The sequence below is a fragment of the Cebidichthys violaceus genome, unplaced genomic scaffold (genome assembly GCF_023349555.1).
Source record: "Cebidichthys violaceus isolate CVI_PGR_0920_01 unplaced genomic scaffold, fCebVio1.0.p SCAF_2, whole genome shotgun sequence".
NCBI lineage: Eukaryota > Metazoa > Chordata > Actinopteri > Perciformes > Stichaeidae > Cebidichthys > Cebidichthys violaceus.
Window position 1 is genome coordinate 18457647 of NW_027176372.1, and position 24264 is coordinate 18481910.

The 24264-nt window shown below is 42.2% G+C and overlaps 2 protein-coding genes across 4 annotated transcripts in view; one reads left to right on the plus strand and one right to left on the minus strand.

Moving 5' to 3' along the window:
- Positions 1–24264, minus strand: part of macrod1 (mono-ADP ribosylhydrolase 1) — a 98425-nt gene that overhangs the window by 25706 nt on the left and 48455 nt on the right. For 2 of the 3 annotated variants that reach the window (XM_068714949.1, XM_068714948.1), the window contains exons 4-5: positions 14675–14704; positions 4041–4157 (exon numbers count right to left, since the gene is read on the minus strand). In XM_068714949.1, the coding sequence (XP_068571050.1) occupies positions 4041–4157; positions 14675–14704 (147 nt within the window). The remainder of the gene's footprint in view (positions 1–4040; positions 4158–14674; positions 14705–24264) is intronic. The other variant, XM_068714951.1, reaches the window with a different exon arrangement.
- Positions 20088–24264, plus strand: part of flrt1b (fibronectin leucine rich transmembrane protein 1b) — a 32573-nt gene continuing 28396 nt past the window's right edge. Inside the window, exon 1 of the mRNA XM_068714946.1 lies at positions 20088–20170. The gene's annotated coding sequence lies outside the window, so the exon portion shown is untranslated. The remainder of the gene's footprint in view (positions 20171–24264) is intronic.

The following is a 24264-nucleotide window of genomic DNA, read 5'->3' on the forward strand; positions in this document are numbered from 1 at the left end:
TTTTTTTTGGGGGGGGGACTAAAATCTGGAAAAAGATGTGAGAAAGGTACGTTTGACCTGCAGAATAAATGTGACTGCAGAGCTGTACTGTTTTGGGACGAGTTGTGCAGGTTCTTCTCTATTACATATTTAATTATTACATTACTTCAACTTATCCTAAAGCTATTATAATCAGTATTTTCTTATTGACAAAGGATCATTATCACCTGATCTGATGATCCTCTTCAATTTTGGTAGAGGCTGAATATTGCTCCGATGGACATGAAGCTCTAGCGTAAATGCAGTCAGGAGGACTATCTGCCGTTCACTCCTCACACATGCTCATTCATAATTTCATTGCTCGAGGCGCTCACTCATGATATCAGCTGTTTATATCAACTGGTCTCCTCTATCCAACAGCACAACGTAACAATGACATCGTTAGCTTATCATCTTGCTGCTGTCTCTCTTAAATATGATTGTCTCTCTACCGTCAGTATGTTCATGCTGCTGTTACGCGCCCCTCCACCTCCCCATCTCCGCCCAGTCTTCGCAGATTCATCAGCTTCATCAACTCATCATTCTATCAGCCTCATCAGCCACCACCACCAGTGTCTGGACTCCACGGGGGGGATTTATCTTGCTGCTGCTCAAGGCGGACGCCCCTCCATTACAAATCTCCCTGTAGAGTCCAAGCGCCAAAGACTTTATCCTCAGTCACATATCATCCGTTAATAATAAACAATTATCTTTTCTTCATCTGACTTGTCTGAATTTGTAACCTTCTCATTTATCACCAGAATAAGTGTGCATTGATGTCACTAAAGCAGAGCGCTGCCTTTACTGAATGTAAAAATGGTTCTGCCCTCATGTTGTCGCTCCCTAACTCTCTTTAGACCCGCCCCCCGGCACCTTCCCTCTCCGGTGTGGCACGCTTGTTGTATCTCGGTGTGTTCGGCGGGGGAGCGAGGGCCAGCTGGGGAACACGTTAGCAGGGTTACAGGTGTGTTCATCGGTACACAGGTGAGCTCTGGGGCGCTGGGTTGTCTGGACAACACTTTCGCCCCACGCTGCCCCGCCTGGCAACCAAAAACACACATCTGTGCACACACTACACATGTGCACACACATCTTACAACACGTATATGTATACACACACAAACAGACTGATCTCAAATCGTTCCACTCCTAATCCAGTCCCCCTAATTACAGCGGCTGATATACCCCAAAGTTGACAGACTGCTGATTTAACTGCCTTTAAGTTTTGGTTAATATGTGAATTTAGACAGGGCCTGCTTGAAATTTTCCAGCTGTCATTTGTCAACATCCCCAAATTGTATGCGACTCTTGCTAAACAGCAGCGGTAGTGTGCCATGCACTCTGAGTGTTGCTAGGCTACGGTACTGGGATGCGGCTGGCTAAGTGGCAGCGGGATCATCGACGGACTCTCTGCATGGAGGGCTGACAGCAGGTCCTCTGGACCATTTGGCAACTTGTGAGTCAGACGCTCTTTAAATACCACATCTGGTGGCAAGCCCATACAAATCAAGATCAAAGTGTTGGCTTTGAGATTGGACCTGTCTCTCAAACTCCCTGCCTCTCTCCTGTCGAGTTTCATCTTCATTTCTCTTTTCCACGGCGGCGCTCTGCCTTCACACAGAACTCTGCCTGCTTTGTTATCCGTCCTTTGCTTTCTGTGTGTTGCTGCTGTCTCGCCTCTCTCCCCTCATGCTGAGAGGTAATCAAGCCCTGTTGTGAGTGTTTAAGCATTAGAGTGTTGAATTATTCTTGAGAGTTAATATTTTGTCAGGGAAGAAAGACTCCATACCACATGCTGGGCAACGGCCGTCCATGCACGCACACACACACACACACACACACACACACACACACACACACACACACACACACACACACAGTTAGTCAGTCAGTGAGTCAGAAAGATAGTCACAGATTTCACGCTGACAGATAGTTGCAGGTAAGAGAGTGATAGGACCTGACAGGCAGCTCACACTGTATAAACTGATATACTACACTTGAAGGAGTAATGTCTACCTGAGCAGGGAATGAAATCTCCCTCTGTGTGCGTGTTGTTATCTCCTTGCTTTGTTTACATCGCCGGGCTGGCCGCGGGTGCTTTTAGTGCATATTTCTGCATGTGAGCGTTCCCCACTGGTTAGCTCACAGCTGCCGCTCTGCACTACGCTCATAAAGACGGTTACAGTCGATAACGCCGTCAGGTGAACACTGTTAGCTCTGTCATCACAACTCCCGTTGTTTGCACTGTTAGCTGTTAGCGCTGTTGGCACAGTTAGCAGCGAGCCGCCGGTTCGGCCGCCACCATGTTGAGAGCCATAAAGAGGCAAAGGAAATGTTACCAAATGTCGTAGCACCTTTAAAGCAACACAGACTCAAGTAAACACAGTACGCTCATGCACACAACAAGACTCTGAGATCGAGTGTATATCAGAGTGAGAGAGATACAAAAGCACACATAAGGACAACTGTGACAAGCAGCAGAATCCTCTCACAAACATTACAGCTAACATCCACAAAGTAAACCAACAAAGGGAGAACAGACAACTCATCTCCTCACTAATTCCCTCCTGCCTTCAGCTTTCCTCACGTTGGTCCCCTCCCCCACGCTGCTTCGTTTTATTCTTATTTCTTTTACCACTCTCCCACTCCCTCCTTATCTTTCTCTTCTACTCCTGCTCTCCATTCTGCCTTGAGCTCGCCTTTATCATCGCTACTCTTTACTTTTTTCTGCCTTCCTTTCACTGTGAACTTAAACTCTCCGCGGAACCATAAGCTGATATCACACAGACTCAGTGTTCTTTTAATCTCTCACACACACACACACACACACACACACACACACACACACACACACACACACACACACCTGGGTGGTCATTATATTATACAGAGCTTGGCGAGAGCATTATTGCAATACCTATTGGCGTCATGCTGTGCGTGTGCCATTACAATGGTGGGCAAGTATCATGGGAATGTTTTGAACTGTGTGTAACGCTTTACAGAGACAAATAATACTCTACGTGTATCTACTGATTCAAAGACTTTGATGATGGCCAATCTGATGGCCAGTTAGAAAAAGGATCAAAATTGACGCCAAAACAGAAATGTTATGTTTATTATTCCGCACATTTATCTTCCTTGTCAAAACATGGCGCTTACATTACCCACAATGCACCTCTACCGCCAACAGTTTGGTCAGAGATTCGGGTGTGTGTTATACTAGCAGCTAATGTAGCATTGAGCTAATGTTAACCTCAAGCAAGGATGAGGAGCGACTACAGAGGTCTGACTTCCTTCCAACTCCAGCCCCAAATTGTGTAGTTTTCTTGTAGTCTTCAGCCTCAAACAATGCTGATTCAAGTGGCATCAAACAAATTAGTCCATTAAACCAGTTCTTAATCGGGGGTGGGGGGTCTAATAAAAAAGATAATCTACAGATCAATCAAAAATGTATAATAGTAGCCCTGCTTCCTGAGGTCACCTGTCAGGAAGAGACTGTAGTTTTCAGAGTATAGTTACTGTTCAGTTCTTCGTCTTGAGGTCGACATCGAGTACTGAGGCTCTTCCCGAGGTCACATGTTGGCTTTTAGACGTCAGAGAAGTTTCCAGAACTAAAACACCTAGAAAAGCTTTTTCTGTCGCGTTGAATCTTCAGTTTCGTCACATTATACACGCCGCAATGGAGTGCCACTTAATAATTGAGTGCCATTTACTTTGCTATAAATGGAAGGCAGTAAGTGAGATTATTGTGGATACCTGTGAGCTTCTTGGGCTGGAAAGGAAAACTGATCTACTTTAAGTAGAAAGAAAACCCGTTCAGTGAAGTTATGTACTTTTATGTAAATTGATGTTATTTAAATGTTTGTGTTTTTCAGTCATGAGGTTGTCTAACCTTAATTTATCTCTAGAAAATCAACTGTGCAGTTTGCTCTTTTTCAAAAGCACCCTTCATCACTGTCACACTTTCCTACACGTTCACATCTGGAGGCAGTTACACAAACATTCACACACTTTATACTCACACTTTGCTGGGAGGCCGTAGCCACAAGTGATCTTGGCCTCTCCGGTCTCACAGCCGTGGAGGGAAGCACATTCTTTCTTTAGCATTGGACCTGCAGCGCGGTGGATCGCTCCGTCCACTGGAGAGGAGAGGACAGGAGATTCAGAGAGTTAGCCTACTTATGGGAATCCTCTGCAATCTCACTACTTACTAAGAGTCTAAATGTTTGAAGTCCAGCTGACACATTTACAGGTGTCAAAGCTTAGCGCTGAAAGGACCTGGATGATGTCGGGATTAGTGGTAATTAGTTGTATTTCCCGTCTTCTGCCGGTTGCTAACTTTTCTCCACAAATCCTGCTTTTTTATTTTTAGGAAGTCAAAGAATCTGTCTCTCAGTGTGTCAGTCTATTTAATGGATTTTAGGGCCACTGCCTTAGTTAATTACTCCATTTAATGTGTTATTAAGGACTCAGCTGACTTTGACTTTCTGGTCAATTAGTCTTTATTAATTACATTTTCATAAATCTGTATCTGTCTTTGATCCACACCACGTCTAAAGACCGTGACTGTGTTCATTTCCAGGAGGGCGATGATGCAGGAAAAGCAATTTTAGAGCTGTGCCAATTACCAGTTTCATTTCAATCTTTGCACCCCTTGCAATGAGACACTTTTCCTAAAAGTTTATATTCATACCATCTCGATCTCAACAGCTTCATTTTTACCGTTCTCTGCCAAGAAAGTAGCATTTAACTAATGAATTCACACTTGAGACAAATTAAGATTTAAAAAAGGGGCAACAGGTTTGAATGCTAAAGTGAAAAAAACTAAAAATAAAAGAATTTACCATTAAGGAGCAACTCTTTAAAGCCAAAATATCAAATTTCTAACAGAAAAACAGAAACTATGTGAAAACAAGAAAATGATTATTTACGAATGCTTTGAAACACTTTTGATTAATAATACATCATGCATTGACATTATGTTTTGACTAAGAAGAAAAGAACGAAAGCACAAACATCATGCACACTCATGATTCAGATTAAATCTTTTTATATTTAAATTCTATAGAAAGCAAGGTGTGCTGAAGTGTAGAATTAATGTAAAAAAGGATGCATCTGGGTTCCTATTGCATGGTTTCCCCCTCTTTCCTGTCACATTCATTCAGGTTTGTTCATAATCAAGAAAGAGTAGAAACAGAAGTTCAGACTTTGCCATTTTGTCAGGGAACTTTTAAAAAAAGTAATCCTCAGGCATTTTAAGCTTTTATAAGGAAGTTATCAGTGTAGCGTTGACAGGAAACAAGGGAAGAGAGAGATGGAGAATGACGTGCAACAGAGATTTAGACTCAAACTGGGGATGTTGCAGTCTTCGCTTTATACCCCTATCCCGAGGATACTTATAAATTGAATTACGTGCAAAGTTGCAAAATGTTACTGAATGTATCTGCAAAATGTCCACTGACAACATATTTCATTTGTTTTCCCTGTAATATGTTCTTTTTCAATACAACATATACTTTGTACGCCTAACGGCTAAAGCATGAATCATGTTTTTATGGTTATCTTTGTGCAGTCAAAGGACTTTGGTACGGTTAAGGAAAGATCGTCCTCCAAGACAGGAAGTGTTCACTTTACTTTTGTTTTCCTCAACCCAACCACATGCAGGACGTGAACACGCGCATCCTGAATCATGCATGGTGTCAAAGTTGGAAGCTTTTGTACGCACCCCCCTGTTGGCCCTGATCAACGCACTGCAACCTGCATGCAGAACATAACTGGCGCACTGCCTACATTTGAAAACCGCGTTGCAACTCAACATAATATTGAGATGAATTATGTTTTCCTCATAATGTCGTTGGCTAAACAAATTCATTGTATAAACTGTAAATGCCATAGGGGTAAAATACTGCGTATATTTAAAAGTTATTGTTACCAGCCAATGTGTCACCAGCATTTGTAGCCTGGTAAGATCATTTTCTTTTGAAATAATTCAGAGGTCTAATGTAGGAGTGTGGCGTCAATAATTCATAATAAACCCAGAATAAAACACATCTGTCAGAAATGAGTTTGTCGCAGCACTGTGAGACTTGTCAGCGCTGGTTGAGAATAGTACTATAACACCCATCCATATGTCACAGCTCAGCGTGTTGGCCTGTGGCTCTTATCTCCGTCTGACTGTATACAGACCAGCTGTTACAGCGGTGGGTTTCGCCAAACTGAGTAGCTCCGGGCGGGGGTCCGGTGTTATCTGAACGTTATTGTGTTAAGTTGGCATATCGCATGCCGTGCTGAGCTGTAGTGTGCCATGTCATGCTGTGCCATGTTGAACTGGGCCGCACTGTGAGCTAAGCACAAGTGTGAGGTTGTGAAAGGCGAGCTCTGAACACCGGCTACCTCCTCAGGGTGCACAGAAACAAGCTCAGATACCATGCTCACGCTGTGTGTGTGTGTGTGTGTGTGTGTGTGTGTGTGTGTGTGTGTGTGTGTGTGTGTGTGTGTGTGTATACTTGTCAAAGCACATGTGCTACCATGCACAGATGTATTCATGTGTGTATTTGTGTGTGAAGAGTCCTTGAGGTGACGCACACACACATGCTGCACACACTAACTTTGAAGCAGCCCAACTCTGAAATAGAGAACAAGTGTGATAAGACAGAGAGACAGAAAAGAGAAGGAGGGAGAAAGGGAGGGGAACAAGGGGGAGAGCAGCAGATGTAAGAATAGTGTGGAGGGAGATAAAGAAACAGGCAGGAATAACAATCAAAAGAAAAGGAAATGGAAATTGAACTGAAACGTAGACCAACAATACCTTTTGTGTTGTTTCTTGTTTGACAGATACATGTGTGTGTGTGTGTGTGTGTGTGTGTGTGTGTGTGTGTGTGTGTGTGTTTCAGTGTGTTAAATGGTGAAAACTGGCTCCCAGTCTTTGTGAGAGGATTGTACTTCCTTTAGCTACAGAAGCTCTTTTTGACCCGACAACCTCTCTGCTCAGGCCCACACATGCACAATGCGTGGTTACAGATGCACAGTTAATCTTCCACACAACAGAGCACATATGCATGTGTGCACATACAGCTCAATGCCAAGATTAAGTAACACGTGTTCTAGCATACAAAAGCTGTTTGGAGGACAGTAAATTAAGTCTAACCAGTAAGCGCTGCATGTTGCCAAGACACTTAGACAGCCGACTAATGTGATGTCTGTGCAGCTTCATGCTTCCTTTGACTTTGGCATTGACGTTTCTCAATATCAGGATGAACTCTCCCAAATTAGTTATGCTTTACTCCTCACGGAGATTCCAACAATCCGCCAAATTAAACAAAAACACACAGTGGAATAGGAATTTGTAAAGTATAGGGAAAGAGAATTGTTGGGTTAAAATAAGGACTTTGTCGTCTGGTGACAATTAATAAGCATGTGGTTAAAGTTTCAGAGCATTCGTGGCCGTGCTTTAAGAAATCCAAGTTGACTTGTTATTGGAAAAGAGAAACAAACAAACTGTCTTCCATTTTAAAGTCCAATGTTTTGTGGACTCATCCATCCCTTGTATATACTATAAGAGAACTGGATGACGCGCTCAAAGATGGCGCATGCACGTTCGGGGCCAGTGTGCGTCATGTTGAAATACCAAAACAGCTCCACAGTCCAGCACTGTTCATGCTACGCAGGCTTTGCTGCTCTGTAATACCGTACCCTTCCTACTTTGTTCCCGTCATAATTGCTACACCCATTGAAGGACTTTGTCACTTGAATGTAAACGTGCAATTTTGAGGTACTTGCTGAAATTAATGTTCTTCTTTGGAGGGCAGTCTCGGATATACATAGACACATCACTGCAGTGTCCTTCGTGACATTTCACATTTCAGGTGGCGCACAACCTTCAAATGCAGCCAACACATCAGAGACAGAATAAATCACTCTCTCTCTGGAACCTGGCGAGCAGGGTTAACAAATATCCATACACCTATTGAGTCTGTCTGCGACTCCCGCCTCTCTAATATAAAGAGCTGTCTCTCTCACAACATTCACTGAAGACAGCCAATGTTGGCTTTCAATTCGGACTGGTGGTAACTTCTGGCTCTGTGGGAGCCGGTGTAATAGCCCAGCGTGAGCACCGCACGCTACTGAGTAGATTCAGACACTGTTATGTCACTTCAATGCGGTCAGAAATATGAAGGGGGAATTCATGAGCAGAGGGAGGTGCAAATGAAAGCTCGTTAGAAGTAAAGCTGAACCAGCAGTACTTCTTCATCACAGGCTCATATTCAGGTCAATTTATGCTCAAGGATGGTAATAAAATCTATTACTTCAAGAGAACAACATCAACCGAGTCCATCTGTAATTTAAATGTCATTTTTCTTTATGAAGTATTTAACTTTTTTAAATGAATAATTAACGGGATAATTAGGGAATACTCTGCATTGATTGCCATGGAATTTAGTACACATTCATGGTCACCAGGGGATCAACTGTCATAACTTTATAGAGATTTTTTGATTTTGAACATTCTGATTTCAGACAACTTGTCTTGTTTAAAACATTTTGTTTAAACCCCCCCCCCAATCAACCAATCACATGGCAGCAACTCAATGCATTTAGGCCTCTAGACGTGGTGAAGACGACTTGCTGAAGTTCAAAGCGAGCATCAGAATGGGAAAGAAAGGAGATTTAAGTGACTTTGAACGGCATGGTTGTTGGTGCCAGACAGTCTGGTCTGAGTATTTCCAAAACTGCTGATCTACTGGGATTTTCACACACAACCATCTCTATGGTTTACAGAGAATGGTCGGAAAAAGAGAAAATATCCAGTGAGCGGCAGTTGTTGATGTCAGAGGTCAGAGGAGAATGGGCAGAGTGGTTTGAGATGACAGAAAGCTAACAGTAACTCAAATAACCACTCGTTACAACCAAGGTATGCAGAAAACCATCTCTGAACGCACAACACGTGGAACCTTGAAGCAGACGGGCTACAGCAGCAGAAGACCACACCGGGTGCCACTCCTGTCAGCTAACAACAGGAAACTGAGGCTACAATTTGCACAGGCTCACCAAAATTGGACAATAGAAGATTGGAAAAACGTTGCCTGGTCTGATGAGTCTCGATTTCAGCTGCGGCATTCAGATGGTAAGGTCAGATCAACGGTTCAGGCTGGTGGTGTAATGGTGTGAGGGATAGTTTCTTGGCACACTTTGGGCCCCTTAGTACCAATTGAGCATCGTTTAAACGCCACGGCCTACCCGAGTATTGTTGCTGACCATGTCCATCCCTTTATGACCACAGTGGACCCATCTTCTGATGGCTGCTTCCAGCGGGATAATGCACCACGTCACAAAGCTCAAATCATCTCAAACTGGTTTCTTGAACATGACGATGAGTTCACTGTACTCCAATGGCCTCCACAGTCACCACATCTCAATCCAATAGAGCTCCTTTGGGATGTGGTGGAACGGGAGATTTGCATCATGAATGTGCAGCCGACAAATCTGGAGCTACTGCGTGATGCTATCATGTCAATATGGACCAAAATCTGTGAGGAATGTTTCCAACACCTTGTTGAATCTATGCTACAAAGAATTAAGGCAGTTCTAAAGGCAAAAGGGGGTCCAACCCGGTGCTAGCAAGGTGTACCTAATAAAGTGGCCGGTGAGTGTATATGTGTGTGGTATTGATGCATCCCTCATTGAGTCCGGGAAAGCCCTAACTACATAAGCATCACTGCAGCGTCGGAAGCTTGTTCATACTCCACTGACTCCGTCACATGCAAATGGGGTACCTGAACTACTCAACAATCAGTCGTAATTAGCGTCACCTAATGCCACCAACAGATATCAGCATGAATTAGTCATGAATTTAACTTATATTAATAGACACAAAAAAAAAAATCTTTTAGGAAGTGTCAAACTCATTTCCATATTAAAAAAAACAGCATTCATTATTTAGGCTTCATTACCATACAAAATATCACATCAACGTTTTCTGGCACTGAAGCAAATATGAGATGGGATAGAGATATTCAAAAATAAAACAATGGAGAGACTCACACAGAGACAGAGAAAGACGAGACGAGGGATTGAAGAGCACAGTTGGACAAAGAGAAATGGGTTTGGAAGGGGATCAAGTGTAAAAAATAAAAGGCTGTGTAGGTGAAGAGAGTGAGGGATAAAGGGGCTTAAAACAAAAGGGGAGGAGATGAATGGTAAGCGGTGGTTCAGAGAGGAGGAAGAATAAAAAGGAGGCAATAGATGGATGGATGCAGAGAGGGGGTAGAAATGAGTGTTTTGGCTTCTGTAGACCAGTGACCAGCCAGCTAAGCAGGCGGCTGACCAGTTTAGGTGTTATCATTCCTCCCTCACAGGCTCAGTATTGACCGACTCTGGGGGAGGCAGGGAGGGACGCAGCCAGGGAGGTAGGGGGACTGGGTAGTGATAATTGGTGATATGCTTACCTGGCGAGCAGCCTGCAAACCCCCAGCAGGGCACACAAACAAACACAGACACACATACACAATGCCTGCAATGCTATAAGCCAGGACAAGCTTTACCCCCACCCTCTCACACACACACACACACACACACACACACACACACACACACACACACACACACACACACACACACACACACACACACACACACACACACACACACACACACACACACACACACACACACAGGTAGATTGACATTAGAGTAAAACCAATCCTGAGGTCTCTCCTATGGAATACTAATATGGCTGCCCTTGCCAGCTGACCTCTTATAGGCCAAACAGGCTGTCCGTCAAACTAATGGGGCGGAACGCTGGCATATTGCTTTCCCACAATCCCTCAGCAGAGCCAGGACACTCATTTACTTCAGTCAGCTTGTTGCCAAGGCAACATTTAGGATGGGTCTGGTGTGGTGGATGCACGCATGCACACACACACACACACACACACACACACACACACACACACACACACACACACACTGCTTTGCACACTAGCACACATGTACTTGTATTCACAAAGTTGACATGCAGAAACCTGTTAAATGCTACTATGAACTTCTCCACATAAACACGACTGTCGTGGTGAAACAGTCTGTGTGAGGCAGAGACACTGACAGCACTGTTTGTGGAAGGTACTCTTAAGTGCTCTTTGCCTCTCGTCTCATCTACGCGCCCCAAAAACCAATCTTCTGCTCTCTCCCTTTATTCACAATACATGCTCTCTTGTTCCCTTGTTCTGAAAGTCAAGCAGACAAGCCTGTCCACTGTCGGCTTTTATTCTCCTCATCCAGACAGGGAGAATGCAGAGGAGGAGGGCTGCACTGCAGACACGCAGGAACAACAGCCGAGAGACTTCCAGAGCACGGTATCAAACCTCATCCCCGTCCTGGAGGATTGATTATAGATGTCAGCACGCACAAAACAAGCTCGGCAAGAGAATCCGGTGCGCGAGAGGATTTTTGTTCTTTTTTCCGCCCCTACCAAATTAAAAAATGTAAGTGGATGAAATTTTAATTGGGATCGTGCTCATTTATTGTGAGCTGGGTCCGGATATCTTAAGACACCTAAACCAATCATGTGCAGGCGCTGTCTTCATGGCCGGTTTACATCCTGAGCACTCAGTCCCCACAGACCCAGAACAGGCTCTCTGATACCAGCCGCCTGTGTTTGTACGTAACTCTGTGTCTCTATTTGATCAGCGAGTTTTATACAAGTACAGCACATTGCATTGCTGATTTCAGCTGATAAAATCCAATCAATTCTAATTCAATTCTAAATCAAAACCTACGCCGTAAGCATCTACGACAAGACTCTCGCATCAAGTATTAATCCAGCTTTACTCTGAGTCAACTGGTTTGTCTATCATCATGTCGTGAAGATGCACAACTCCTTTATTATGGTGATTATCACCCGGTCTTCAGGCTCCGTCTGGCATCAAAATCTTGACACCAGGCGATTTTTGTGTTAAATCAAATTAGCACACTGCAAATGGTATACCTGCAGTGAGGACAATTTCGTTGTCGACGTCATAAAATAGTAGTGTCTTTCAGATTTTGGGAGCACAGCAATTCTTGGCTTCATGGTTCCTTACATAGCAATTATTATTCCATTGAGTTCCACACAGCGTGATGTTCAGACTTTAAATTTGGAGGAAAGAGAGTACTGGTATCAGATCAGTACTTCAGCTTGGCTCAGATACCCTGAGTTCAGGTCTCGGTATAAGGAAAAGTCGGATCGTACATCCTTATCCCAACACACCCACTTAATTTGAACTGAAGACTGTACTCTCTCTAGAGAGGGTCTCTTCATAGCTAGTATGGAGACATGGTTACAGTGACTCTTTCAATGTACCTACGGCATAGAGTGTTGGCCCTGACCTTTTCACACAAGAAAAAAAAGCATCTCAACTGAACATTTAGCTTCCTTACAGAGCACGAAAACAAGGTACCTCAGTATACTAGAGAAGGCTCACATACACAAACTTCGGCTCTAAATGAAATAGGACATTGCAGACTTGTAATATTGTTTATTGTGGCTTGAAATGTGGTAAAAAGGTTCAGCCTCCCATCCTTATAGACGGAACAGACCACAAACCTGTGGGAAAAAACACTTCAATGCACCACACATCCCAAAGGTACATTACTGGCATATGGTGACCTACATATATAAATATATATTTATACACACACTGTATGTATAAAGCTCATGGTAACTGTCTGGCTCACTAAACCTCCAATCATCCAATCATCATCTGGGATTTCTTTTCTATTTGGAAAATCAATCAAAGCAGTGAAACGTTGAAATGGCAGATAAGCTCCGGAATAAATGAGCAACTGCAGCCAGTGGACATAAAAAAAAAAAAAAAAAAAACGTTAATTTCCTGCCCTTGAGTTTGTTGTTGATGCGCAGCCGTTGCTCAGCACCCCTCCAGATTTAAGAAAACAATGTTGGCAGGTGTGTGTTTGATCCAAGTGAATGACATTTACGCAGGTACCCTCGAGACTGAGTAGTAATGCACTGTAGTAAAGACCTTTTGTTGCCTCACCGCTGATGAAAAACTAAGCTGAATGAATGAATGATACTCGGTGCAGAGTGCGATCTCGGCGTATGGAGAATGAATACCGAATGATTTTGTGTGTGTGGTTTTTTTCCACTGGGCTCTGCTTCTGCATCTGTATATTATCTCTTGGACCTCCATTGCTTTCGTCTCTCGTCTCCTCGCTCCAACCACCATTTCCCTCCCGTCTCTCTTGTTTGTTCCATTCTCCCCCTTGTCTCTACGCTTAACTCGCTCTCTAATTAACACCTACTGTAGCCTCTGCCTTAGCAAACCCCTGAGGACAGAGCTGGAAAGGGAGACAGAGAGGAGGAAATACATACAATAAGAAAGAGATGAAAGAAACCAAAAGAGCAAGAGAGTGTTAAAGAGTGACAGAGCTTAAAAAAAAACACACACACAAAAAACACTGATGCAGATGGTGGTTGTTGGATTTTTAGCCTCCTCCAGCCCGTCGGTGGACATTTTTAGAACTAAAACAGATGTTGTGGATAAATTTAACTGAATACAAATTTTAAATAACTCAGCAAATGCAAACAGTTTGACTCGTACACACATTCACGGCCTCTCTAGAAACCATCTGTCTCCATAGAGCCATCAGAGACTTCAGGACAACATCAAACAATGCTGTAGATCTCGAGGGGCTTGACTGACTGTACTGAGTGCGCGAGTGTGCAGTCCATTTTTATGGCTTGAGGCTCAGCTGGAGTATATCAGTGAGGGTGGAGGACTTACTGCTTCAACACATTTCAGACTAGCAAATACAGTTTTAGAGGCAGGCAAATGCACTGAACTCGCATACGAATGCACATGCACATATACAGGTGTGTCACCATGGAGACTGGAAAGCAAAAACCCGTGCACACACGTACCCACATTACATACAAATTGAAGGTTAAAAATGTCAGTTTAAGTGAGCTGGTCTGAGCGGCTAAAGCTGTTTGGCCGAATGAAGGAAAAGAAAACAACCACAGGCAGACGACCAGCACACAAATTTGCAAGCATTAGCAAACACACACACACACACACACACACACACACACACACACACACACACACACACACACACACACACACACACACAGGTGGAAAGGAGAGTGTGTGTGTGTGTGTGTGTACAAGTTTTAGTGAATGCGACTGCCGCATTAGCTGTACAGATTTATTACAAGTATCGATTAAGCCTGGACGTCCAACATCACACGCATGCAGCAAAGCACTGAGTCAACAATACACTGAAAAATGACTGTTTATATCCACAGCACTCCACACCCATAAATTATAAACTATCGACTTTGCACCTGCGCTCACTCACAAACACAGAGAAACACGGACACACACGGCGCAGCATGCAAACGCACCTCGCACACCTGCCACAACAAAGAGCTACCAAACAAAGAAATATACAGAGACAGGCCGCACGTGCGACTCCACACTCTTAGGCTAGTACGCTGCACTGCATCATTCGATTAAAGGAACATTTGAAATGGTTTGGTGTCCAGGGAGGACTATTTGCACCACAACACTGTACTATTAATAACAAGCGAGGCCTACAGGTGCCTTGGCAAGCAAACCCAAACACACGCAACCAAAGGGTCAGACAGGTTGTGACTTACCTCCACCTCCGCCGAGCAGAGTCTTGTTGGCTGAAAGACAGACAAGAAAGAAGAAATATTCATGAAACAAAAATGCCTAAAAACAACTTGAGTTGAAACAATCAATGTTGCGGATGCTCGAAAAATGAATGAAACTGAACATGGACCACGGCTGAAAACAAGATTACACTCGTAGATATTCTTTTCTCACTACATCCAATCTGCATAAAACCATGAATGTAGAGCTGAAACTGTTAGTCAATTAATCAATTAAAAGAAAATTAATTGTCAAATGTCTTGAAAAGAATACTTAATTTTTCCTGCTACAGGCTCCTCTGATGTGAGGATTTTTTTTTTGCTTTTCTGTGTTTTCTATTACTGTAATTTGAATATCTGTTGGCTGGCACATATCAAAACATCACCTTGGGCTCTCAGAACTCATAATGAGCATTTTTAAATTTGAATAAATAATCAACGGTTTAATCCTTTAAGAAAATAATGCAGACCAAATAACAACCAATACTAATTGCAGGACTGACCGCAGCTGAATTCAAGGTTGCATCGGTTTTGATCACTTGTTTGCTACAGAGAAATGACTATTTCTCTCCTCCTAATCAGTGTATAAACACTATCGTGGACAGACTGGGCTCTGCACTTGCTTGAACCTTCACCGAGGTGTTGAACACATCATCAACAACACCTCATCGCTGTATTCATTAACAACTGAGTTCAGAACATTTCTTCATTGCCACTTATGTTTGTGTGGGTGTGACGTTCAGAAACTCTGATCTAATTTTGTGTACTAAAATAACGGCCCCACATTTGTCCTTCAATACAGAATTTATTGTTGTTGTCAGCATTTCTCAATCCATGTCCTCAGTGCTCACAGTGCTGCTGGGTTTGCCAACCAGCAATTAATTAGATTCACCTGGCAATGCAGGTGTAACTCCGTCCCTGATTAGATAGGTAGAATGAGAACCAGCAGGCTCGGAGCCCCGTCAATGAGGACTGAGAAGCATTGCACAATCACAACGAGTAGCTTCACTGCCTGCAAAGCTAATGAGTAAACTCATGCTGAGGCTACAGTCCAAAGAAAAATAAACAACTCTGTGAGAAACAGGCAGGCAAGATGGTTTAATTTGTATTAAAAAAAGTCAGAATAACAAGGAGGTGATCGTAGCTTAAATACAATAACAATATAATGAGCTCTCTCTCTCTATATATATATGTATATATATTTATAAATATCTAAACTGCACATGCTTAAAGAGTGTAAACTGCTGGCAGGGTGATGAGGCTGGCTGCTGCTTGTCCTGACATATGCGATATCCGCGTGTTTTCCTCACTCGCATAGCCATAAACGTGTGGAGTCAGCAGTGCTAGCCCGGGGACATCTGCAGGCTGCCGCGCTTCCAACTCGAAACCTGACTATAAAGTCATAAAAATTGTGTTTTCCAATTCTTTCCCTGATCCTGGAACACATTTTGGTTGCTGCAACCATGTTAGCAAAATCTGATAAGCACATAATCTCTGTGCAAGGGACAGTTACAAAGTTACATCAGAACACATGGGAGACGTCTCTCGTTTTAGTTAGTTAGTGTTTAGGCACTGTGCCAATTGGGTACGCACTCAGATAGTGTATCAGGCAAGTTTAAAGAGGGGAGTAGAGAGACTAAATCCCACAGCTGTCTTTCCCTCTCAAGAATCCGCTATTCTTGAACATTTTCACCATCCCCCACTGCCTCATTAATGGTAAATCCCACTTAACTTCAGCCTTTCAACGCACTATACTTCTCTGTGTATGTCTCACTAACATCTCCCAAAGTGGATATCTCCACTCTCTAATTTGAAAATGTGCAGCTCCACACAGCATGAACTGGAAAAAGAGGACGTTATTTCAATGTGACAGTGTGAGACGATTTGAGGTGCACAGCTTGTTTAAGAGCTGATGGATATTATGGTGAACTGAAAATAAAGCTCATTGAGATGTAAAAGCCCAGACAAATAAAATATCTCCATTAAATCTCCCATTCATCCTCTGCTGATTAGCTGCAGGCTGCACATAAGAGTGATATCACATAATGGGTCTTGTTAATACGCGTCCATGTTGAGAAACGTGCCCAAGGCCATCTGAGTGGTGAAAGGTTTCTTTTTTTTTTTATTTATTTTTTTTTTTTTAAGAGAAAGAGAAATCTGCCTGCAGGAGAGACGACGCAGCACTGACGTGGAGCGCTGGACCGAAACCACAGTCACCGCGGTGTTGTTGGTGGTGGAGTAAACTGGTGACAGCAGAGTGGTGCACCATGGGAGCTGGATTAGTATGTTGAGCCTAAAGCCAGAGTTTTGAAGATGGCTCTCTTTTAACTTGGCTGGAACGCCACGATTTATGCTCAGAGTTTCGGATTGAAATGGACTAAAAAACGCGTACCTGGACCTACTGTAGGTTCCAGATTTGTAAGAGATTTTCCTAAGAGGGCGAGAGTGTTTAGAGACTAAATAGATCCATTGGCATTTACAAACAATATTCTCTATTATTAACTATATAGATTCTCAGCTGAGGGAATGCGTTATAAATGCAATTAGCCGTACGTTACTAATGCCACAGAACCAGTCGTGCAATTACAGTGATCACATCGCCACAAGAACTTAAATGCATTCGGTCAGTGATGCAGAAAATCTGAGCAAGAACACTCTTATTCACAAGGTTGTACTCGCTCTTGCAGTGTTTGCTGATGTCCATTTTACACTGCTGGTACTGCAGCTAATAGAGCACCGATTAGAAAATGCATTAGTCTATTGGTAATTCATCACAGATGATATTCAATCAATAAAAGTCATGAACCTGGCTTCATCCAATGTTCAGATTTGTGATCTGGAAATGTATGCAAACAAGCAAATATTTAATAAGAGCATTCCTCATTTGTATGTTTAAACATAATTTAATATGGAGAACAATGGCCTTAAATGTAAGCTTAAGTTTAGTTAGTCAGACATTAGTAATGTAGAAACCTGTTCAATCTAAAGTTTTACAAAGAATACATCAAATTTAACTGACAAAGCTATATAAATGTTTACATAATTGTTTTATTTATACCTGCATAATATGTGTTTTAGTTAGTAGTATGCCTGCAGTTTAAAACACTAACCTAACATGCTCTGTGGTCATCACACTTTGCAATATTTAACGGTTTATGCAACTCAGTTAGGAGACTAAAAGGTTGTCACAGTTGGACTAGGTGAATAAAACCTGGCCAGGAAAACAGCTCTAAGTACTTCCTTCAGTGCACTTTAAATGGAAAAAAAATGCTTGTGGATGCTTTTACTGTTATGTGCCAGTTTATAATGTTAAATGCATTTTATGACTTATCTTGTGGAAATGTATTTTTTCAGCCACTTTCTACATGTCAGTTGACGTCCAACATTTCCCATAATGTCATAGCAATAAAGCCCAAAGAACACACTCACACAATGATAGTGAAGTTCCTCCACTCAAATCATAGCATGTTTTATGGCTGAATTGCCTTCTGGATTACTGAGGCTGCCGTCAGTTGGGATGCCAGGCTTTGGGGACTGACAACAAAGCCTGGCGGAAACTGATGTTTTAGATTGCTGAAATCTTTTTTTTCTGCAATCATGCTTCATTGTAGCTGCTGGAAATGTCTTTGTGAGAAGTGCCACTGTCTGTGTCTGGACAGCTATCATCAGAAATAAGGACAATATCGCACCAAATGTTAACAAAATAGCCTCAGAAACTAATTTTTCCAGCACACTGCCAGCTGGGGAAAATAAAATTGTGTTGGTGGGGCTGTGATGCTTCGGGTGAAGTTGAGACAGTGAAATACAATCCAAGAAGTCCAGTTTGAGTAATAGAGCCATGACTTTGAAGGTGTGTCAGAGAACACAGCACCGTGGTTTATAAGACTATGAGTAAGGAAGGTAAACAGAAGGAACACAGCTCACTTTACAAGGTAATCTATCAGGAATGTGGGCACAAATGTATTTGATTGACTATGTCCAGCAACTTTTTTTTTTTTTTTTTTCACTTGTCACTTTTAGTGTACTACCGAGTTCTACAACATGAATGCCTGTCACTAATGATGGGTTATAATAAACAATTTCTATAGTAGGTACAGTATGAGAAACACTATAGATGTCCGCCCAGGTAGTTCAGAAGATATAATCCCAAAATAAATTATTTTAGCCTTTCAGAGGAGTGTGAGCTTCAAATTCAACTTGCTGTTACAAGTACAGACTTATTTTGGGTTTTATTTTCCCATTTCTTAATTCTTCTTGCTTGTAATCTTTATTCATGGGATTATATGATAATTAAGATTGCATTATGTAAGGTACAATAGACCTGTGTTGCATTATCAATGATCCCATGTAATACCGCTGTTCTCTGTGTAGATACATCGGCGCTTGAGACACAACCAGCCTCTGAGCCCTGTGGGGAAACAAAGGCATCAAAGCAACCAAAATACTCATGTGTATGCACAATCATGCAGTCGCAGAGATGCACACACACACACACACACACACACACACACACACACACACACACACACACACACACACACACACACACACACACACACACACACACACACACACACACACACACACACACACACACACAGAGAGGTGTGAACACTACGACATCTATGCTCGCACACACGCCATACTGGCCAGCAGTCACTCTCTCTCTCACACACACACACACACACACACACACACACACACACACACACACACACACACACACACACACACACACACACACACACACACACAAAAATACAGACAGTAGCATTTCTGAGTTTTGGTAACCATGGCGACGGCAAAGCCCAAAGGTTTGATACTGAAACCTAGTTAATTATAGAGAGAGAGAGAGAGAGAAAGAGAGAGAGAGTAATGTCTGTACTCAAGGGAAAGTGATTCACCATCTGTTAAAACCAACATGTATCCATATTTCGAGCGAGGACCGAGGGTAACTGTGTGTGTGTGTGTGTGTGTGTGTGTGTGTGTGTGTGTGTGTGTGTGTGTTTGTGAGCCTGTCTGAGGTGTGTGTGTGCGCACTGGCCACAGTTGTTGCATGGGCACAAAACAAACACACACACAAACTCCTTTCTCCCGTGGTGCCGACTACATGAAGGCAAACAGTTTCTTTTTTTCTCATTGGTATTAGATGACTAATTGGAGCCGCTAATGCTGCGCTGCTAAATAAAGAGTGCTAGCATCTTCGGCTGAGACGCGCCAATTATCGGAGTGGGGAAGGGATCAAGGTGATAAGTTATACAACTACATACAGAGCTAAAGAGGGTCGGAGGAGGGAGGGAGTGGAGGAGGAGAGCGCGAGGTGTCAGGGGATGGAGGGAGGGCTCGGGGAGGGGTGACGAAGAGTGAGTGAGAGAGACAGACAAAGTGAAAGAGAGTTGAGGGTGGAGGAGGGAGACGCAGGACTAAATTTGCTGGGAACATAAAACAACAAGATGGAGTGTACTTCTTCTTTCTGGGGAGGTAAGTAATCATGCTGAGGGGGTGAAATGGGGAGAGAGACACATGGAGAGAGAGGGGGGGGGGGTATATTGATGCATCAGTGAAGGACGAGAGCTAAATGCTTACAACCTGGCCAGATGGAGGAGGAAGAAGTTGGTTGGTGAAACTAAAGAGAAGATGAAAGCACTCACTTGCTGTTTGACTGAGTACAAAATTGATGTTTAACCACCTGTGTGTGTGTGTGTGTGTGTGTGTGTGTGTGTGTGTGTGTGTGTGTCTCTATCTGTGTGTGGGATTATACTAGAAGTCAAGAGCTATGATGGTCATGATGACGACAGGCTAAAATCGCCATTATGCAAAGCTCTGTGTTGAAGCAGTCCTCTGTCTTTGCTTTCTGTGGCCCTCCATCTTATTTTTCATTCTCTGTGCTCTCTCCCCGCTTATTCCCCAGGCCCCAGTGCAACCTGTTTGTGTATTCCTCCCTCTCCCGCCTTCTCTCTCTCCATCTCTCTCTGTCTCTCTCCCTCCTCTGCCCACTTGTCCTAACCACCATCATACCTCTTTCAGGCATTTAATTTCTAGCCATCATTTAGTCGGTCCACTTGAGAATGCCAATCAATTCACTGGCGTCCTTATGGGGGAAAAAAAAAACGGACAAAGCTAATTATACAGTGCAGGATAAAAGCAGACATGGAGCTACACCTTTAACTGAGATTAAATGAGATTATAGTACGGATACATTGATCCTTAGGATGAAATAAAACAGGTTAAAAGAAGAAACTGAACATACTAGAATTAAGAAATTACCAAGATAAAAGCATTTGCTTTGACGATCCATCTTAACTACTGTATGTATTAAGCAGTTAAAGAGTTATCTAATGGTTGTCCCAGATAGATCAACGTAGGGATGCCTGATTACTGTAAGGCTAAAAGGAGGATTTTAAAAACACTTAAGTCTCTCGATTTTTGTGTGTGTTTTGTTGGCTTTTCTTGGTCTTTGAGCAAATGTAGCTCCTGAGTCTCACTATGAATGTGCTTTTCTTGATACCCACTGTGATAGAAAAGGCCTTTATTTCACCTCAATGCTGAGACTTTGACTTACAAAGACAAAGTGAACAGAGAGAAACACTGATTAATCTTAACAACACAAACATCTCCAATTCAACTCTGTGATGGTGCTCTTCAAGAATCTACAAGTGAGGCGAAACACAACAACTGCAGCAAAGATCGTATTCATTTCAGCTGAGCTGATAATTGACAGCTGATGAACCTGTCGTTGCTAATTACCTTGACATTCTTTACATGCGTTCACACCTGCAGAGACAATACGACACAGAGACGCTGTGTAAACCCTCCTGTGATTACAGTTTGTGAACTTCCTGAACAACTCCACTCAAACACCAGTCAGTCAAAATGAAAAAAATAATATTTTTTTAACTTTTTGCTTTTCTTTATATTTAGTAATACTAAAATGAATGGAGGATTAGTCAATGAAGACAATCTTAACGGATTCAAGTTTAGATAACTCCTTTGTGTTGTGTTTTTAGCGGTTAATGCTTGTAATTAAGGACTTTGCTGATTTGATACTGACTTTTGTCATTTCATAAACTAAATGGTTCATTAGTTAATTCAATATTTGACATCTTAATCTACGATCCTCAGAGTTCTTTAAGTTGTACTCAAGCTGGATGTAAATATATTTTCACTTTGGTGTTTTGTTATATTACAGAGCACTATTTTGTAAATGATCTAGAAATCTTTGTTTTGATAATTCATCTTTAAGACATATTTGAATTTAAAAATATCAGAAGATGTCTATTAGCCAGACTACCAATCAGAGATATTTTTATTTTTAATGTTTGACAATACCGACCCATCCTTCAATAATCTTACACAAACAACTAGGTAACTCAGTGACTTAGTAGCCAATTTATTATTTATTTTGAGTTTTGGGCTTTTGCAACTGCTGTATTCATTTAGTAAATCCTAATATGGATACAGGAAGTATCATAATGCAACAGGATGGAAGGTGATACCAGCCTGTTGCCCGACAGTCTGAGCATTTTGTCTTTGGACAAAAAAAATGGACGAAAAGTAAGCTGCTTTAAATCACTAAACTTGACATCCAGGTGTTCAACAGGTTAGCTCTTTTCCTAAACATTTACAGGTTATATTGGATAAATGATTTATCATTTGCAAGAAGATGCAAGTACAACCCTTCACAGGATGATAAACTAATATGACCAACATGCAACATCCACTGGGTGTTTGGTCCGGTGAACCTAACCACAGTATTTGACTTACAATCATCAGTGCAACCGTTCTGCTTTTTAATATAGACAATGACATATGAGTTTAGCCTTGTTGCAACTTTTTTATTGAGTATATAACAAAGTAGGACCTGAATACTGAATCAAATCATGAGGAATCTCATCTTCATCAAATTCAAATAATATTCCATGAGTTGTGACCCTCTGAGTCCAACTCATGTTGTATTGTAAGCACATTTCCATACAACCCCTAGTTTTTTCTAACTCTCATCTGCACCATTAGACTATTTTCGTTTTGGTTGTTGGTTACATGGACGTTTTTTTTGCTGGAAATTTCAAAGGATTGAGCATCGAATATGTTTTAACCTACTTTTACTTAGACAACAGTTTGCCTGCACAGGGCTATTAAACTGATACCACGAGGGATAACTAGACCATAAATTACTGTAATTTACCGCAGACGCACTAATAGTTCCTGTAGGAATACGGCTGCTATTTTTCATTAAGTAAACTAAGAAAGGAAAATGATCCCCCATTATATCAGTCTGCAATTAGCATCACTGTCAGTTTTTGCATGTTGAGGGAAAAAATATTACAATATAATGTGATACAATACATCACAATCAGTGCCTATAAGAGCATAAACCCCTGTAGAGATGAACGAACACTCCTAACAAAAAACGATTATACATAACAAATACTGAATCGGATTAAATCGCATTGTCCAGGTGTTCATGTTATTGTGTCCATCCTCATTTACATTAAAATGTCAAATAGTCTATATACGGCAAAGTTGATCGGTGGAGACTGACCAATACGTCAGATATTAGCTTATTGCAGATACATTGTGTTAATGAATATATTATATATTTAGAAACAGTGATGCCATTATAGAAAACACCGACAGGTTTGTAAAACTGCTAAATGTCACATATCATGGTTACAATTCTCAGGAAAACTTTTGTTTGTGTGATATCTGTTTAACATCGGCCGAGATGTTGATACTTTCTCCGATTTTAATACCGATGTCAGAACGGAATTCAAAAATTCAGTATGGGCATGTAGGCTCTAGCTTCTACTGTAGAACTACCTCATTCAGATTGGGACTGTGAGTCTGACTGTCACTTGAATTGAATCAGACTAAAAAATGGGAAATTATCTCTGGAAGAGCGCCAGAGGGTGCTGGTGGTGCAGCTGCACCCGGAACCAGGGCCCCAGGGGGCCCCTACACGAGCCCTAGACGCTCTGTGTGCTGATGAGCTGTGCACATAGAAGTGTGCACATGTGTGCGTTTGGATGGAGAAAAGGTGTCCCGTGTCTAACGCCCATGTGAAAGCTATATTTAATATTGCTGTGTATGCAGCACCAAAGGGCCAAGCAGTGGGAACTCGTTTGTGAGAGAACTGCCCTGCAGGTAATAAATGCAAATTAATTGTGAGGTGTGCCCCTTAGGCAAATAAAAATCATTGGTCACAAAGTCGGAATTAAAACAGTTGAACCGGTGTGTCATTAGCTGAGAATAGACTCTGGAGGAACCTCGTCTTTGACTTTCCAGCTCGGTTACAGCAAGATGTCCGTCCCTTTGTGTTTTAAGTAAAACTCAATCTGACATATAGAACCAAACTCCTTTTTCTACTTTACTGCCAAGTGTGAGAAAGCTCTCTCCTTCTGTCTCTCAAGGACTAAAATCCACTCATTTTCCATCTCAAAGGCCCCCAAACTGGATGCATGTAGGCGGCCCCAGAGCACCACATGCTACAGTCAATTATGTGTGTGTGTGTGTGTGTGTGTGTGTGTGTGTGTGTGTGTGTGTGTGTGTGCGTGTGTGTGTGTGTGTGTGTGTGT